General features: G+C 36.6%; 1 protein-coding gene across 1 annotated transcript in view; it reads right to left on the bottom strand.

Moving 5' to 3' along the window:
- The window catches only part of LOC101029695 (helicase for meiosis 1), a 177,957-nt gene that overhangs the window by 1,344 nt on the left and 155,875 nt on the right, over window positions 1-20,738 (bottom strand). The window contains exons 31-33 of the mRNA XM_074381443.1: window positions 2,050-2,130; window positions 1,711-1,826; window positions 139-218 (exon numbers count right to left, since the gene is read on the bottom strand). Of these exons, the coding sequence (XP_074237544.1) occupies window positions 139-218; window positions 1,711-1,826; window positions 2,050-2,130 (277 nt within the window). The remainder of the gene's footprint in view (window positions 1-138; window positions 219-1,710; window positions 1,827-2,049; window positions 2,131-20,738) is intronic.

Raw genomic sequence — 20,738 nt, 5'->3', positions numbered from 1 at the left:
TATTGCTTCATTATGGAATTAAATGATAACTGTGATTTGATGGTAGCCAGTGACTATCTTTCCTTGAATAAGTAGTTACCTGCAGGAACAGAGTTTATGATCAATATTTTACCTTAGATATTAGCATTCTATTTGTACCTTGATATACTAGGAAGGGAAGGTCTTGGAGTAAAAGCAAACTCTGTAAGGTCCACTCTCGGAGACTTATTCATCTGCATCTATTAATGAAACAAAAATAAGTTCAACTCTCAGTTTCACATCAAGAACTTTTAACACATGAGCCAAACAACAAAATTCCTGCTGGTACATAAAGTTTCCAAATCAATGAACTAGGAGAAACTCAGGCTAGTTCCCAAGTCTAATATTTCACTCAGGCCCTTCTTAAATGTCGGCATTCTTCATGTTTCTTTACTAGGTCTCTTCTTACACTACACCTTCTCAATCAAAGATCTCATTTATTTCTGTGGCTTCAATTATCATCTATGTGTGAATGACTCTCAAATCTCTGTTTCTAGCTTAGCTCTCTCTCCTGCTTTTCAAACAGTTATAGCCAACTGGTCTGTAGGACATCTTTATCTAGACATCTTGCAGGCCCTCTAAATTCAATGTTTCCCAAATAGAACTTATCCTGTTCCAGCAAACTTGCTTTTCCTTCAGAATACCTACCAGAACGAGGCTAAGCTTTTCTCCCAGTTGCTAATACCAGAAAGCTGGGCATCATTTTTAACTCCTCCTTCTATTTTGTCTTTTATAACCAATAAAGTAGCAAGGTAGTGATTCTACCTTGGAAAAATATTTTAACCCAGTCACATCTCTCCATTGCTACTGCCACTACCCTAAACTAAGCCATTACTTTGCTGAGATTATTGTAAAAATCACCTAATGAGTCCCTTTGTTCCTATTCTATCATCTTCTAATCCCTTTTCTACATTGCAGCCAGACTGACCTTTATAAAACACAATTTTGATCATGTCACTGGTTAAAACTTTTCATTGGCTTCCCAGTACTTTCATGATAAAGTCTAATTCCTTAAAATAGCAAAAAGGTCTGCATGATCTAGCTCCTACTTATCTCATCTCTCTCTACTCCTTTACTTGTAATTGAATTCTAGACATACTGAGAAATATTACTGAGAAAGAGTTTCTTTAAAGATCTCCCGCTCTCTCTTTCTTTATTACCTCTGGCCCTTTGTATAACCGCTATGTCTGGAATATTTAGCTCTCCCTTCCTACTATCATTCTGGTGCCTGCCCCTCCATCCTCGGCTTATCCTTCAGGTCTCAATCACATCTATTAGGAATCCTTCCATCAAATGTGGATTGAGTACATTTTCTATCTAAACTTAAGTGTGTTATACTTCTGTCATAGAATCCTCATCAAACTATTTAAAAAGCATGTTTACTTATTTGTATCTCTCACTCAACTACAAATTCTATGATTGGGAATAAGACTGTCTTATTCATCACTGCATCTTAGCACTTTGGCATACTCTCGGTGCTCAATGAAGATGGAAGGAAAGAAGAAAGATTTAGAAGAAAAAAAGGAAGGAAGAAAGAAGGGAAGATGAATTATGAATAATGGTAATATTCTTAGTCAAGCCCACAAGTAATTCTAAAGTACACCGTGGATACCTACCTACCTGATACACAGAACAAGGATATTTATATACATTTAATTACAGAACAGAGGGAAAAATGTGATTAAAACTAACCTTCAGACGTTTAACTGGAGGAACAGATGAAACAGCATTCCTGTTTCTTAAATCAGACAAATATGAAGAAATTGTCGACTCTTTAATTTCTGACTTCTGTGCAACTCCAATTTTACCTGTGAAAAGAAACTTCAGATTTGATTCATATAAAGTCAACTTTCATAAAATTTCAAATCTAGTATTTACATTTTTATGTTGCCCACAAAAGAAAGAAAATTATTTAGAGTTATAAGTTGCATAAATATCATACACAGATAATTATAATTAGGATGTCATTACTATCCACCAAAGACCTTTTAATTTTGAACACTTGAAATAAACTTATTTTAAGGAACTCACAGCAGTCATGTCCACATGTATGTTTATTTTTACAAGGATGATTGCATTCTCGGTTCCCAGGTTTTTTGCTGGCAGTCATTCCTAAATTAATATAAGAAAAACAAACTTGTCAGTACATTTATTGTTAATTTAATGTAATTTTTATCCAGTTTCCTTCATTTCAGATAATACAAAATACTGATTTTTACACTTCCTCAAATGTTTTGTAAATCCATGGACTTTTTTTTTTTTTTTTAAATAAAGAGATGGGGTTTTGCTATGTTGTCTAAGCTGGAGTGCTGTGGCTATTCACAGGCACAATAATTAGTACTGCAGTCTCAATCTTTTGGGTTCAAAAGATTCTCCTGTTTCACTCTCCTATGTAGCTAGGACTACAGGCACTTACCACCATGCCTGGTAATTTTTAAAATATATTTTCAAGAAGTCTCACTATTAGTCCCAACATGAAACATCTAGCCACCTACAAGCTTCTCTCAACCTCCCTGATGTGTACATATATATATATATATATATATATACACATACACTATACCACATACATATATATAAAACTTAATACTCTCAGCCTCCCTGGTATATATTTTATATGTGTGTGTGTACGTGTGTGTGTGTGTGTGTGTGTGTGTGTGTATAAAATAGGGCCAAATATGGCCACATATCAGTAACTTTTATACTAAATGAGGTAACAGTGAGGGTGAAGTTTAAAACCTCTTTTGCTGCTTTGTACTTAAGCTTAAAAATCCTGGAAAGAAGTAAACATCGGCTGGATGCAGTGGCTCACACCTGTAATCCCAGCACTTTGGGAGGCCGAGGCGGGTGGATCACGAGGTCAGGAGATCAAGACCATCCTGGCCAACATGGTGAAACCCCATCTCTTTAATAAAAAAATTACACACACACACACACACACCCCTCTAAAGAAGGAAACCAACGTTGACCTTGACTCTTCTGTAGATCTAGCACCCTGCCACATGCTAAGAAAAAAAAAAAACAGCAGCAAACATCATGACATTTTGATGATACTGCTGACGGAAGTTAGTAAACAGCATATAATACATATTTAATAAATATTAGAATTAAATGCTTTAGGGATCTAGGGAATTTGCTATATGAATTCACAGAAAAAACAGATTGCTTCCATCTTGACTCCTCTAAGTTAGAATTAATATCTCCAAACATATCATTTATTCCTCATTTATTGTATTTTACATCAGCTTTTTCTTGATCTTAGCTTTCAACAGTAGCATGGGGAAGGAGAGAGATGTTTGAACTGGTCCTTGAAGGACAGATAGAAATATGAACATGAGAATGAGATCAAGAGAAGATATTCCAGGTAAAGGGCATAATACCCAAAGGCAGCAAATAACAGACTGTAGTAGCTGAAATCAGCTTATTTTTGCTTGAGCACAGATTTTAAGTGAACCAGAAATGCTGGACGTAGCGGAGAGCTTGAAAACCTTTACAACATTTCTTGGTCTTTTACTCCTCATTTTTGGTCCCATTGTTCAGTCGAGCTTTTCCAAGTCATGGCACGTCTAGACAATGACAATATACATATAGCAGCCTGAGGTGAATGGATGAGGCTGCTCAACATATGAGGCAATGGCTGGTCCTTAGAGCTGAGCAGATTAATGTAATGGGTACTGATAAAGTAAAAAGAAAACACCTGGTGGCTGGAGAAGCTGACAGCTAAAGCACAGCATTCCCAAGTGAACAAACAATTTTGAGAATATAAACACCCAGATAAGACCACTCTGTAACCACAGTAAAAGACAGAGACAAGACTACCATGTAATTATTTCTGAAACTAGAGAAAACAATCCTCAAGAACCATAAAAAATAATGAAACATCCCCCTCTTCTGGCTAGCACAGATGATTACTATTTTTTAAATCTTCTCACTTCCAAAATAAAAGGTACCAAAATACCCAATATCTTACTTCTTGAGAGCATCAAATCTAGAACTGACCTCTGCTTTCCCTAACCCTTTCCTAAGAGTCGCCCAGCACACGCTGAAATCCTGTAATAAGATTCTGAAATCCTGTAAGAAGACAATTCTCCCGGCTCCCTGAGATGACCCACAGTTCTGTGGCTATGGTGCTCTCCTTCGCTGCAGTCCATTAAATAAACCCAACATTCCTCAAATACAAGTGTATTCCTATTTGTCACTAACTAAAAGGCTTTGACATTGTGTCATGACTTACGGCTTCAGGTGTTTTGTTCCAAGTCATGATCCTGTTACCTCTCACTAAACCAGAACTGGTTTTTTTTGAAACCAGTCCTCCATGCTACAATTTATTCTAAACACTGTTGCTTATTTAATACTTTAAAAGTTCGATGCTGATCATATCAACTTGCCCACTTAGAAACGTGTTATTTCCTACTACCAACAAAAATCAATTCCATCTTCAAGGTCCTGCAACTCTCCAATTTCAGCTTCCCTTCCTGGCACCCATATTAACCCTACATCCATCTAAACACATTCAATTGCCATTCTTCAAATAGTCCCACGCCTTTCTATAATTGTAGTTTTGATACTATCTCTTGTCTTAGAAGACCTTCACTTCCTTGCCCACCAGATGCCTACCAACCTTCAAGTCTAACTCAAATGGCACCTCTCGGTTGGAGGTCTATGGTCATCACCTGATCTGATTTCCCTCTCCTTTGGGCCCCTGTGGCATGTTCTTTGTGCCTCTTGCTTATTGTATGTTCCATTATATTTAATGTATTTAAAGGAAAAACAGAGGAACACTAAAATAGAGTAAAAAAATGAGCTCTAACATAGACTCTTATTTGGGAAAAAAATATTAAAAATAATATCTGTATATCTCACAGAGATGAAAAGAGAATGCAATTAAATAGATAAAAACATTTGAAAATTAAGTGATAAACATATATGTTAATGTACACTATTACATCAATTCAAGATTACACAAATAATTTTAAAACTAAAGTTGTTCTGGATGCTGTGAAGGAGAGGTACACCATGTTATGTGATAACAGGGGAACTGTTCTGGTCAGGAATGTTGGGCTGAGTAGTGAAGAAAGAGGGGAAGTTAACAAGGAAAAGAAGAAGGAGAAAGCAGGGTTCAGGCAGAGGGAATAGCATATGCTAAAGCTCTATGACAAGGAAAAGCATGGCACATTGGAGAAACTGGAAGGTCGGTATGACTGATGCTAGCAAATAAGACAAAGTACGTAAGATGAGACTATAGTGGTAGCAAAGGTAGCCTATGTTTGTAGGGGAACAGTTCCACCATGGCACCACGGCAATTGCATGTCTCAACATAGGCCATGTAGGTAAGATTCAACTGTTGGCAGAATGTCCTGTGGTCATCCTTAAACTAGCAAGATAGGCAGTCTTATGAGGAGCTACCAAAGGCTATTTCACATTTTCTCTATACCTTGCAGAAGACCCCCTGACTTGCAGAAGACTTGCCATGAGGCAGTTTCTCATCTGCCTGCCTGATTCCAATAAGGCATGGAACTTTCCACTTTGCCCCTTTCAGATAAAACTGCTTAGCTGCAGCCTAGAGTTCACTTATCAAAAACAAAGCAATCCACCATTCATGTCATCAAGTCATCTGACCCCTCTAGTTTGGTACCATCCTGTGGAATTGAGGATGTAAGCAGCTAATACCATGCTGATCTTGCTTTGCCATCTGTGTAAATAATAAACTGTCTAAATCCATTAGGGTGTCCTTACCAGCCAAATCTACAGAAGTGAGGCAAGACTACATAGCAGCTACCACTACATTGCTGCTTAGGGACTGGCTGACCACGTGACAATATAGAACCTTTTAGGGGATGCTAATGATTTAGATTCTAAGAGTTATGGGAAGCCACTGAAGAGTTTTAACCAAACAGGGGGCATAAACAGATTTGCATTTTGAAAAACATCACTATATGGAGTATAATCTGGAGTACAGACTTGAGATAAGACAGAAAGGATGCAAGAAACCAGTTAAAAGGATGCTGAGAAGTCTAAACAAGAAATGATTGTAATTCTAGAGTGGTGGTGGTATCAGTTACAGAGAATAGACTGATTTGAGAGATGGAAGGTAAAAATATTTTTCATGCAGAATCAAGTGGAGTGGTTTTCTTTCTTGAGCAGCACATTGCCTCCCCTGAAGTTCTGCAGTCTTCCTTTTAGTATAGCAATATCCACCTTAAGTTTAAGTTCACTCAATAGTTCACGGGTAAAAGCAAATACATAGAACACCTTACCCATTTATTCTCCCCTCATAGATGCTGCTTTCCTTGAATCCTCTATCTGCCTCCTAAGGCAATCTAGACCTGTCCTATAACTGTCATCTTTGAACTTCCTTTCCTTAAGTTCCTGGGCTGAATCTACTAAAAATAGATTCTTGGACTTTTTCTTTCTTAGTTAAAACCTTGTTTTACTGGTGCTTAATTTCAAGCAACTGCCTAAGAAAGGATGTGTGAGAGTAAAATTTTTTGAATCTTTCTTTGAATGTATTAAGGTATCTTTATGTTACTTTCATACTTAGTACTTTGGCTGGGCATAGAACATAAGATTGAAAATCATTTTTCCCTTGGATTTTTAATTTTTATTATTACAGTTTTGGAGACAGGGTCTCGCTCTGTCACCCAGGCTGGAGTGCAGGTGTGAGATCATAGCTTACCACAGCCTTGAATTTTTGGGCTCAAGCAATCCTGCTGCCTCAGCCTCTCTAGTAGCTGTGATTACAGGCACAAACCACTGTGCCTGGCTTCCCCCTGGAATTTTAAGTCGATTGACTTTTAGCATACAACGTTGCACACAAAAAAGACTATTCCAATTTTTAATTTTTGTTCCTTGTAAGCATTTACAATTTTCTCTTTATCCACAATGTTCTGAAATATTGCAATTATGCTTTATTTATAGACCTTCCATTCATCCTAACTAGCATTAAGTAAGCCTTTTTACTGCAAAGATTTCTGTCTCACTTCAGTTCTAAAAATTTTCTCAAGTTATTTTTTCTGATTTGTTTGTTCTTTCCTGAACACTTAGAAGTTAAATATTAGGCTCTTAAGTTGCTTCCTTTTTCTCTTATATTTCCTGTCTCCTTGACTTTTTTCTTTCATTGAGAAGGTACTGATTTCATCTTTGAGCCCTCCAGTTTTCTTTCCAAACATAATTATTACCTCTCTGTGCTTGCTCTGGTTCCATTTTTAAATAAAATGACATCCTATTGAGTTCTACGGTTGCAATTTAATATTTAATTTCTTTGAGGTTACTTAAGTTTTATATTAAGTCTTATGACATTCCTGAATTATGCTATTGCTCTTTCATCCATTTTCTATTTACTTAATTTTAGACTTTCACACATTATAGATTTTCCTCAATGTCTAGTCACTCTTGGTTGTCTGCCTATAATGTTCCTATTAGATCTTATTTTCACATATGAGAAAATTAATTCTGGGAGAGGTTAAGTAAGATGCTCAAGATTATGCTGTTAATAAGTAGCCAATTTGAGATTCAAATTCAAGGTAGTCTAATTCCATAGCCCGATCTCTCAACAATTCTCTCTCTAGTTCTACCAGTTGCTTTAGCTCTCCCAAAGGATATGTTTTAACTATTTAGAGAAGGGACCTATTGTTTTGAGGTGGGAAGTCTAGGAGGAAAGGCTTTGCAAGTTGCTGTTTTGCAATGAGGAATAGTTGCCTTTATCTCTTAAATACAAGAACTTCTAAAAGGATGCATATTTAAACACTGCCACAAGGTGGTGCACAATGACTATACACACTTGCTCCCAGTTACAATTACTAGGATCTGGGAATCTAATTGGACATATTCTGAGGGCTCCCAAAAATTTCAAGGCAAAGCTGGCAAATCTTGTCAGGAATGAGGACTGTATGAAAGTTTTGCTTGTTCGTTTGAGAATACTAGCCTATATATACTACCTGAAAAAAATCTTCTTGCTGTATTTTTGTTATGAATGGTACTTAGCTAAGTGCTCCCTCTACCCTGCCACCCTCCCTACTTCCTGAGAATTGTCTGAATTTGTCTTATTAGCAAATATAAGCTTATAAATATTGATAATTAGAAAGATAAGGTTCTTGGAAAAAAATTAATCTAAGCTGTACTCTTTTCTTTTGAGAAAACGGTCTGGCTCTCTCACCCAGGCAGGAGTACAGTGGCGCCATCTTGGCTCACTGAAACTTCGGCCTCCCAGGCTCAAGCTATCCTCCCATCTTAGCCTCCTCAGTAGCTGGGACTACAGGCATACACCACCACACCCAGCTAATTTTTGTATTTTTTGTAGAGACAAGAGGGTTTTTTTGTTTTTGTTTTTTTTTGAGACACAGTCTCGCCTTGTAGCCAGGCGCCAGGCTGGAGTGCACTGGCGCGATCTTGACTCACTGCAAACTCCGCCTCCTGGGTTCAAGCAATTCTCCTGCCTCAGCCTCCCCAGTAGCTGGGACTACAGGTGAGGGCCACCACGCCCAGCTAATTTTTGTACTTGTAGTAGAGATGCGGTTTCACCATGTTGGCCAGGATGGTCTCGATATCTTGATCTCATGATCCACGCACCTCGGCCTCCCGAAGTGCTGGGATTACAGGCATGAGCCACTGCGCCTGGTCGTTTTTTGTATTTTTTGTAGAGACCAGCCATGTTGCCCAGGCTGATCTCAAACCTGCAAGCTCAAGCAATCCATCCGCCTCGGCCTCCAAAGTGCTAAGACAACAGGTGTGAGTCACCACACTCAGCCTAGCTGTACTCTTAGGTATACTCTAAGATAGCATATAACATTCCATCACTGTCTAATCTGAGATGCAAATATTTTCATAGTTTTGCCGCATATTAACTTATATGTTATGAAGTCCCCAGTTCCAAGTATTTACAGTAAATTTATTAATAATATCAAATATAAATGTATTGAAAGAAAATACTTAAAATTACTTTAACAGGGTTATTAACAGCTTGGTGGTGGTGGGGGGGGGCAAAGATCACTTCTTTAAAAAAAAAAATTCCAGGCAATAAACAGAAAATCTCAAGAATCTCTCACATGTTTAGTGTAACTTTCTAATTATAAATTCAAATAATTTCGTCTCTGCAGAAGCTACTGGAGTATTTTTTTAATACTACTTTGACTTTTGCAGTTCTCCATTTACGTGAATCATAGCATATGCAATTCATGGTTTTTACTTTTTTTTAAATGATAAGAGAATCTCCTTTTCATTTTTCTGCCAAATACTTTACTATCATTTTGTCACTTATTTATGAAGAAAAGGTATACACTGAACTGGAGTCCTTGATTTTGCAATTTAATGCACATATACGCCAAAGAATATAAAGAAAAGTAGACTGCTTTTTGACTAATATTTAAATGTACACACAACATGCCTAAGGACTGGCTTTATCCTTGTATTCATTCAGGTACATTACTTTTTTTTTTTTTGAGACAGAGTTTTGCCCTCTTTGCCCAGGTTGGAGTGCAGTGGCACAATCTCCACTCACTGCAACCTCCGCCTCCTGTGTTCAAGCAATTGTCCTGCCTCAGTCTCCCAAATAGCTGGTATTACAGGTGCCTGCCACCATGCCCGGCTAATTTTTCTATTTTTAGTAGAGACGGGGTTTCACCATGTTGGCCAGGCTGGTCTCAAACTCCTGACCACTGGTGATCCACCTGCCTTGGCCTCCCAAAGTGCTGGGATAACAAGCATCAGCCACTGCACCTGGCCCCAAGTACCTTAAATTTTCATACTCAGAATAACACTACAAATGAAAATAAATTATTAATGTCAAATTGATTTTCTTATTTAGGATGTATTTAAGGAAAAGAAGGTTGAATGCCTAATCTTCATATACTAAAAGCGGGCCTAAAATTTTTTTAATTTTTGTTTTTACAACTTAAAAATATGTTTCACATTGCCATATCTTAAAAATAACAAAAATGTTCTTCCTCAGATTTTACAAGAATTTTATCTCCTGGAATTATATGTGAGAAATTGCAGCTAAAAGAATGGTTTTGGATGGGTGCAGTGGCTCATTCCTGTAATCCCAGCACTTTGGGAGGCTGAGGCGGGCGGATCACAAGGTCAGAAGATCAAGACAATCCTAGCTAACATGGTGAAACCCTGTCTCTACTAAAACACAAAAAATTAGCCAGGAATGGTGGCAGGTGCTTGTAGTCACAGCTACTCAGGAGGCTGAGGTAAGAGAATCACTTGAACCCAGGAGGCAGAGGTTGCAGTGAGCTGAGATTGTGCCACTGCACTCCACCCTGGAGACAGCAAAACTTCATCTCCAAAAAAAAAAAAAAAAGAATGTTTTCAAAAAGTTTGGTACGGTTTGGCTGTGTCCTCACCCAAATCTCTTGATTTGCAACTCCCATAAGGTGTTGTGGGAGGGACATTGTAGGAGATAACTGAATCATGGGGACAGTTTCTCCCATACCATTCAGTAGCAAATAAGTCTAACAAGATCTAATCATTTTACAAGGGGTTTCCCCTTTTGCCTGGCTCTCATTCTTTCTTATCTGCCACCATGTAAGACGTGCCTTTAGCCTTCTGTCATGATTGTGAGGCCTCCCCAGCCATGTGGAACTGTGAGTCCATCAAACCTCATTTTCTTTATAAATTACCCAGTCTCAGGTATGTCTTTATCAGCAACATGAAGACAGACTAATACAAGACGTAGAAAGCATGAAAATGATTTTCAATTATTTTATGTTCCCTAAGGCACATATTTTCGTTTTTATATATACTCCTATAATTTGTGTGATACACAGTATTGACAAATTTGTTTAACTTGAAAGCACATTTGGAAATAGCCATTTTGCAATTATATTCTCGGAACTAAATATCAGTTTGCATCATTTAATAACACCATCTGACAAAGGATTAGAACAACTGAAATTTGAATTGTTTTAAAAAGGCCCAAATTTAGTGTCACAACCTTAGCAGGATAATCTATTGCACCTTCATTGTGGCAGTTACTGAGAAATAGTGTGTGTATGTTATGTTTAAAGATATAATTGCCTATCTTTACTTGGGGATATATAAATTTGCATATAAAAACTGAATTGTACAATTGGGATGTGCATAAGTTCCTAAGATTTTGGATGACTACATATAGTAGCCCCCTTCATCCGTGATTTTGCTTTCCAGTTTCAGTTACCCAAGGTCAACTCTGATCCAAAAATAATACATGAAAATTTTCAGAAATAAATAATTCATAAGTTTCAAATTGCACACCATTCTGAGTAGCATGATGGAATCTCATGCTGTCCCACTTCATTCTGCCCTGGATGTGACTCATCCCTTTGTCCAGCATATTCAGGCTGTATATGCTACTCATTCCTTAGTCACTTAGTAGCTGTCTCAATTATCAAATCAACGGTCATGGTATCACAGTACTTGTGTTCAAGTAACCCTTATTTTACTTAATAATGACCCCAAAGCACAAGAGTAGTGATGCTGGCAATTTGGATATGCCAAAGAGAAGCTGTAAAGTGTTTCCTTTAAGTGAAAAGGAGAAAGTTCTCAACTTAACAAGGAAATAATATATACAGGGTTCAGTACTACCTGCAACAGAGAAGTATCAGCACCCCTAGATACCATCTTTGTGTCCTATTTCAGTCAATTTTGTCAAGAGTAATATTTATCTTGACTTTTAACAGCACAGATTAGTATATTAGTTTGCTAGGGCTGCTATAACAAAATACCACACACTGAGTGGCTTAAAACAACAGAAATGTATTCTCTCACAGTTCTGAAGACTAAATGTCTGAAATAAAGTTGTTGGCAGAGCCATACTCCCTCTGAATCCTCTAGGGTAGGATCCTTCCTTGACTCTTCCAGTTTCTGATAGCTCCAGACATTTCTTGGCTTGTGGGAGCATAATTATAATCTCATGCTTTGATTACACGCATGAGATATTATATATCATATAATTATATAAGTTTTCATAAGGAGAAAACTCTTCATGAAAACTCCATATGAATACTGATGAAGAGGAAAGACAGTGACACAAAGACAGATTATGGTCAGGCGCGGTGGCTCACGCCTGTAATCCCAGCACTTTGGGAGGCCGAGGCGGGCAGATCACGAGGTCAAGAGATCGAGACCACCCTGGCCAACATGGGGAAACCCCGTCTCTACTAAAAATACAAAAAAATTAGCTGGGCGTGGTGGTGCGCACCTGTAGTCCCAGCTACCCGGGAGGCTGAGGCAGGAGAATTGCTTGAACCCAGGAGGTGGAGGTTGCAGTGAGACGAGGTCATGCCACTGCAGTCCAGCCTGGTGCCTGGTGACAGAGTGAAACTCTGTCTCAAAAAAAAAAAATTATAGATATATATAATTATATATATAATTATATAATCTGTCTTTGTATCACTGTCTTTCCTCTTCATCAGTATTCATATGGAGTTTTCATAAGGAGTTTTCTCTGTGTCTGTCTCTTTGCCTTTTCATATAAGGACACCAGTCATATTGGATTAGGGTCCACCTTAACTTGATTATATCTGCAAACTCTATTCCAAATAAGATCATATTCACAGGTACCAGGGATTAGAATGTCAACGTATGTTTTTGTGAAACACAATTCAAACCATGAGAGTTAGTAGTGCTTATTTTTGTAAGTGCTTATTTTTGTTATTTATATAAATAGAATCATACAGTATTACCTTTTTGTGTCTGGCTTATTTTGCTTAACATTATGTTTGTAATATTCATTTATATTGTTGTATGCAGTCACAGGTAATTCAATCTCCTTGCTCTGTAGCATGAGTTGGAACCTATATAGTCCATGGGCTGGCCATTTATTTTTGTAAATAAAGTTTTACTGGAATACAGCCATGCCTATTCATTTACATATTATCTACAGCTGCTTTTGGGTTGCAAAGACCTACGAAGACAGACTTGCATGGCTGTGAAGAAGATCTATAATCTGCAAACCAAAAATATTTACTATCTGGTCTTTTAAGAAAGTTTGCTGACCCTTGTAGAATTCTATTGGGTCAACATACCACAATTTATTTGTCCATCAAACTGCTGAGGAGCTTTTGGCCGGTTCCCATTTTAGGGCCAATATGATAGTACCACTATGAATATTCCAAAATACATCTTTTGGTGAACATATATGCACACTTCTATCTGGTATATACCTAGAAGAAGAAATACTCTATCATATAATATGCAAGGGGAAATGCTCTATCGTAGAATGCATATGTTAAGCTTTAATAAATACTGCTAATCTTCTGAAGTAGTTGTATCAATATATAATCACATTAATGATTAAGGGTAATAGTTGTTACATATCCTATCAATACTCGCTATTTTCTTTTCCACTTAAGTCCTTTTGATGGTTGCACAATGATACAGCGGTATCTTGTAGATTTTCATTCTTGCATTGTTTAATAAACTTAAACACCCTTTCATATGCTCTTGACTTTTTGGATATCCTCTATTTTGTAGTGTCTCTTCAATTGGGTACCCATTTTTTAAATGTTATCTTTTACTTATACACATAGGAGTTCTTCATATATTATGTAAAACAGTTCTTTCCAGGGTATTAATTTGCCAAGGCTGCCATAACAAAATGCCACAGATTGAGTGGCTCAAACAACTGAAATTTATTGTCTCAGAATTTTGGAGGCTACAAGTCCAAGATCAAGGTGTTGGTAGGGTTGGCATCTTCTGAGGTGCCTCTTCTTGGCTTGTGAGTGGCTATCTTTCACTGTGTCTTCACATGATCTTCCCTCTGTGTGTGTCTGCATCCTAATTTCCTCTTCTTATAAGAACACCAGTCATATTGGATTAGGGTTCACCCTAAGGACTCCACTTTAATTTAATTTTTTTACAGACCCTATCTCCAAATGCAGTCGCATTCTGAGGAATTCAATATTTTAATTTTGGGGTACACACAATTCAGCCCATAACAGCCAGGTATACATATTTCAATTTTTTCCTCACATTCTGTGAGTTGCATCTTTCACTCTCTTAATGGTATCTTTCTGATGAACAGAAGTTCTTAATTTTAACATAGTCAAATTCATCATGTTTTTATCAGAACTTTTTGCGCCCTGTTTAAAAAAAAAAAAGCCAACCTATCCCAAGGTCTTGAATACCTACTTTTTTACTCTAAAAGTTTTATTATTTCTCTTTCACATTTAAATCAGTCATCTATTTGGAAATAAGTTTGTAGGTCAGGGTTGACATACAATTTTCTTCAATATGAACATCCAATTGAACTAGCAGCATTTATTGAAAGACTGTCCTTTCTCCACTGCATGGCACTGTCACCTTTGTCAGAAACAATGACTGTATTATTCCCAAAGTGCTCAAATTACAGGCATGAGCCACCACACCCAGCAAGTTTTATAGTTTTAACTCTTACTGTTAGGTCTTTGATTTATTTTGAGTTAATTTTTGTAGATGGTATGAGGTAGGAATCTAACTTCATCCTTTTGCATGTGTCTATGCAGTTGCCTGGCCCTATTTCTTGAAAAATTATTTTCAAATTCTTTTACCATCAAAATTGTTTTGGCATCCTTGTCAAAAATCAATTGGCAGAGATGTATAGGTTTATTTCTATACCCTCAGTTACAGTCCATTGATCTCTATGTCTAGTATTATGCCAGCACCACCTTGTCTTGATTACTGCAGCTTTATAACTAGTTTTGAAACTAAGAATTGTGAGTCCTCTATCTTTGGTCTTTTTTTCTTGAAGGTTGACTTAGCTATTCTGGCTCCCTTGTATTTCCACATTAATTTTAGGATCAATCTATGAATTTCTGCAAGAAATACAGCTAGAACTTTGATATGGACTTTCTGAATTTGTGAATCACTATGAGAAATGCTGCCATCTTAACAATATTGTCTTTGTGACATGGATGAAGCTGGAAACCATCATTCTCAGCCAACTGACACAAGAACAGAAAACCAAACACTGTATGTTCTCACACATAAGTGGGTGTTGAACAATGAGAACACATGGACACAGGGAGGGGGACACCACACACCGGGGCCTGTTGGGAGGTAAGGGGCTAGGGAAGGGATCGTAGAGGGTGGGGGGATTGGGGAGGGACAACATTAGGAGAAATACCTAATGTAGATGACAGGGGGATGGATACAGCAAACTACCATGGCATGTGTAGACCTATGTAACAAACCTGCACGATCTGCACATGTACCACAGAACTTAAAGTATAAAAAAAAATATATTGCCTTTCAACCTATGAACATGAAATATTTTTAGGACTTCTTTTAATCTATTTCAGTGGTGTTTTGTAGTTTTCAGTGTTCATTCCTTATGCTTTTCTGTTCAATTTATTCCTAAGTATTTTATTCTTTTTGATGCTATTGTACAATTGTTTTTTATACTGACTGCATTCAGTGATATTTCCAAACATATTAATTCGAACAGCATGTCTACAGTCTTTTGGATTTTCTCTATAAATAATCATGTTTCTTAGAAATAGTGACAATTTATTTCTTCCCAATCCCATCCCTTTTTTCTTTTTCTTCTTCTCTTTTTTTTTTTTTTGAGACAAGGTCTCACTCTGTTGCCTAGGCTGGAGTAGAGTGGTGTAATCACAGCTCACTGTAACTTCAAACACCTGGACTCATGTGATGTTCCTATTTCAGCCCCAGAGTAGCTGTGTCTACACGCATGCACCACCACACTTGCCTAATTTTTCTGTTTCTTGAAAAGCTGGAGTTTCACACTGTTGTCCAGGCTGGTCTTGAACTCCTTGACTCAAGTGATTCTCCTACCTTGGCCTCCCAAAGTTCTGGGATTATAGGTATGAGCCCCTGCACCCAGTCCCCTTTTTTCTTTTATAAATATTATTCTATTACTAAGACTCCCAGCACAATGTTGAATAGAAATAATAGCAGAGAGGATTCTTGTATTATTCTCTAATTCAATAGGAAAGTGTTTAATATTTTACTATTGAGTATGACCTTTGCTATAGTTTTTGTAGATATTCTTTATATTACATTCTTACAAACCAGAAATAGAAGCTCCCTTCTATTTCTAGTAGAAGCTCCTTTCTATTTCTAGTTTGCTCAGAGTTTTTTTTTTAATCATAAATGAGCACTGAATTTTGTCAAATTTTTTGACACCCTTCAAGAGGATCAAATGGTTTTCTCCTTTTTCTCTGTTAACATAGTGATTTATGTTGATTTACTTTGGAATGATAAACCACTCTTGCATACATGCAATAAATCATACTTAATTGTGCTATATTGTGTTTTTTGAAAATATGGCCCAATTCAGCTTGTAAATATTTCATTAAAGACTTTTGGATCTATCTTCATAAGATATGTTGCTAAATAATTTCTCTTTCTTTTTAATGTCCTTATCAGGTTTTGGAATTAAGACCATACTGGCCTCATTAAAAAAATAAAACATTAGAAAATATTCTCTTTTTTCTATTCTCTGGAAAAGTTTAAGTAAGGTTTGATATTATTTCTTCTTAATTGAGAAAAATTAACAGTAAAGTCATCCATGCCTCAAGTTTTCTTTGTGGACAAATTTTTACGAACAATTGCTTCAATTTCATTCCTAGTATCAGACTACTCAGATTTTATTTTCTTCTGTCAGTTTTGGTAAGCTTGGCTTCTCAATAAATTTCCTCACTTTAGACCAAACTATGTCAAATTTGTCATTATAAAATAGTTAATATCTTTTTTGTGCCTCTGAATATCTTTAGTACATTTTTGATGTACAATGTAATATTCTTTTTCATTCTTGATTTTTTTTTTTTTTACTTATCAGTCTTTATTCACAGGGGTTCTTAATTTTATTCATCTTCTCTAAGAACCAAATCTCAGCTTTGTTGATTTTTCTCTGTGCTATATTTACATTCTGTGTATCCTGATTTCTGTTTTTCTCTTTATTTTTTCTTGTTACATTATTTATGTTTGATATGATATACTCTTGAGATGCAAGCTTGTATTTTTTTGCTTTGCATTTTATTTCCACATATATTTTAAACTCTGCAAGTCATTTCAACTATTGTTTTATAAAGTCAATTTATATACAGTCATATATTTATCCTTTCTACTCTTCATTCCCTCCCCCCACCCCAGCATGTCCATGTTTTCATCTGTGATCATTTTCCTCTAAGGAACTCCCTTTAGCATTTATTTCATTTTTTATTTTGAGACAAGGTCTCACTCACTGTGTTACTCAGGCTGGAGTGCATTGGCGTGATCTCAGCTCACTTGCAGCCTCAACTTTCCAGGGTCAAATGATCCTCCCACCTCAGCCTCCCAAGTAGCGGGGACCACTGGTGCATGTCACCACACTCACTAATTTAAAAAAAATTTTTTTTTTTTTGTAGAGACAGGGTTTCACCACATTGCCCAGGCTGGTCTCGAACTCAAGTCCACCTTGATCTCACAAAGTGCTGGGATTATAGGCAGGCACCACTATGCCCAGCCTTAGTATTTAAGTTAGGATGATACATTTACTGGTAGAGACAGTTATTCAGTTATTTTCTTTCTCTATGTCTGTATTTCACTTTAATCAGGAAGGACATTTTCCACTGGGCAGAAATCTAGGTTGGCAGCATTTTGAATATGACATTCCATTGCCTTCTGTTTTCTGTCATTATTGTTGAAAACTTAAGCTGTTAGTTTCACTGTTACTCTTTTGAAGGCAATGCATAAGTGATGTATTTAACATTTTCAGCAGTTTTGCTACAATGTGGCCAGATGTGGTTTTCTCTGTATTTATCTCTGTTTGGAGTTTACCAAAATTCTAAATCTGTTGGTTGGTGTCTTTTATTACTTTGAAATGGACCCAGCCATTGTCCCTTTGAATGCTAATTTTGCCCATTCTCTCTCTACTCTGCTTCTGAGACTTTAATTATGCATATGTTAGGCCTTTTAAAAATTATATTCCTTTGTATCTTTTCCATTCTCTTATCTCTGGGCTTCAATTTGGATATTTTCTATTGATATGTCTCAAAGCCCACAAATCCTGTATTTGGTTACACTGAATCTAATGTTAAACCTACCAAACTAGCCCTTTACTTCATATATTGTATTTTCCATTTAAAAGCCCACTTAAATCTCTGTATAGATTTTAATTTTCTGGTAAAACTTTCCATCTTTTCATGCATTTATCTATTTTTTCTATATTTTCTTGAAAACATTAATCATAATTATTTTACACTTTTTTTTTTTTTAAAGAGATGTGGTCTTGCTATGTAGCCCAGGCTGCAGTGCAGTGGCTAATTCACAGACATGATCATAATGCACTACAGCCTCAAACTCCTGGGCTCAAGAAATCCTCCTGCCTTGATCTCCTAAATATCTAGGACTACGAGTATGTGTCACTGTGTCTAGTATGTTTTCTTTACACAGCTGATTATCAGTAATATGGTCTTGTCTCTTTGCAGGCCTCATAATTTATCTTATGACAGACATTGTGTCTGTGGTTTCCAGATTATATTTCACCAGAAAAGGTTTCCCTTTTCCTCTGTCAGGCAAACATGCTGAGTGGCTGATCATGTAAACCCCTTTATAGGGGATGGCCTACCTAGCCTTTTTATTAAGAACTGTTGGGTCCTTGAGTCTTCAGCTCTGCCTGGAATGGGTTTCCCCTCTTTAGAATTTTAGTTCCTTTAGTCCTTATTGCTTCCACAAATCTCCGATGCCCTAAAAATTGTAATTTTTATAAGATATGAAGGTTTTCATAGTTGTAGCTGTGGAAGTACTGGCCTACCACAAAACTACATCCGACACAGAAATGGAAGCTCTTCTGGGTTCTTCAAAAAGGAAGAAGATAAATGCTCATGCGCTCACAGAACAGTTCTAAATGTGCTCTTCCTGCCACTACTCACTGCAGTTACTACTTATTATAATTGCCAGCACTCTTCAGAGAGCATGACTAATCATGCTGCTGCTCTCACATTCCCCAGTATCTGTTAACTGCTCCCCTCATGGGTCAAAAGAGTGAAAATAGGACCAACTGAGTGAGAGCTGCAAGGTAGACTGCCTATGCTGCAAGTGTTCACATATTTGGTACTTGTTTTGTAGATTTAATTACAGAGCTATGTAAACATTTTACATTATTATAAAACAAAATTAATTGTTGAAAGCTATTCCTAAAAATATAAAATAAAATAAAACAAATGAAAGTATATATATTCAGAGTGGCATGGCCACAAACAGAGGATCTATTCCAAGTGATTTTTAAACACATTAATTTGACTACTGAGATATAATCTAAGGTAGTAAGATACAGTCTAAGAACAAAAATACATGCAAAATAATTCTCAAATGTTAATGATCACATTAAGAGTGGTAAACTGGTGTCGTTATTCTCAGACTGTTTGTTGTGTGTAATGTATATAAAGGATAGAAAATTAGTGATATTCTATCATTTTTGGAGCCATCGAGAACCAAGTTTCTCAGCATGATAGAAGGCCTATATAGATAATTGAGTTTAAGGATAAATTCTGTATCTCTGAATTTGATTTGTACATATAAGTATGAATTCATGATGTATTATATCTTTTAAAACAAAAAATAGTCCCATAACACTTAACTCTATGCATGAAAAAAATCTAAGAGATCATGACTACTCAATGGCAATGAGCTCCTCTAGGACACAGATTGTGATCTCTAGGAACTACTATCATTAAAAAAAAAAAAAGGCTTCTTGGACAAAAAGTTTATTTATGTATGGGTCTGAAGCTAGACATACATGAGATGAGCCTAGAACAGTATATTACCCTGCATAGCAAAGAAGCTGTCAAAACTCCAAAAGGACTCAGGAGTTAATCTGGTATATCTAGATGGCATCAAGATGACAGTATATTTACAATATTTATGAGACAATTTGAACACTGACTTAATATTGGATATTAAATAGATTTTATCTATAAAAGTAATGTAGTTCAAAAAATCTTTACCATTTGGATAGATATACAATGAAACATCTACAGAGGAAATACTACGATATCTAAAATTTGCTTCAAAATATGCATGGAAAAAAACTAAAGAGAGGTATAGATCAAACAGTAGTAGCCATGAGTTGATCACTGTTTAACGTGGATAATGAATAAATGAAAATTCATCATATACTTCTACTTTTGTATATATTTGAAAAATTCACATAATAAAAAATAGTAATTCATTTTCACTCTGATCTGCCTTAACAAATCTGTTGATTCTTGTACATCACTTGCTCTCCCCCGACAATGGCTGTAACAATAGCGTAAGTATGGAAAAGGAAAAACGTATAATGACATGATTTGCCTGTGTCCCCAACAAAATCTCAACTTGAGTTATATCTTCCAGAATTCCTATGTGTTGTGGGAGGGAGCCAGGGGGAGGTAACTGAATCATGGAGGTCAGTCTTTCCCATGCTGTTCTCATGATAGTGAATATGTCTCATGAGATCTGATGGGTTTATCAGGGGTTTCTGCTTTTGCTTCTTCCTCATTTTTTCTTGCCACCACCATGTAAGAAGTGACTTTCAATTCCCACCATGATTCTGAGGCCTCCCCAGCCATGTGGAACTCTAAGTCCAATTAAACCTCTTTTTCTTCCCAGTCTCAGGTATGTCTTTATCAGCAATGTGAAAATAGATTAATACAGCAAATTGGTACCAGTAGAGTGGAGTGCTGCTGAAAAGATACCCAAAAATGTGAAAGCGACTTTGAATCTGGGTAACAGGCAGAGGTTGGAACAGTTTGCAAAGCTCAGAATAAGACAGGAAA

This window comes from Saimiri boliviensis, chromosome 11 (genome assembly GCF_048565385.1).
Source record: "Saimiri boliviensis isolate mSaiBol1 chromosome 11, mSaiBol1.pri, whole genome shotgun sequence".
NCBI classification, from domain to species: domain Eukaryota; kingdom Metazoa; phylum Chordata; class Mammalia; order Primates; family Cebidae; genus Saimiri; species Saimiri boliviensis.
Note: the sequence above shows the minus strand (reverse complement) of the source record. Positions and strands in the feature narration are given on the sequence as shown.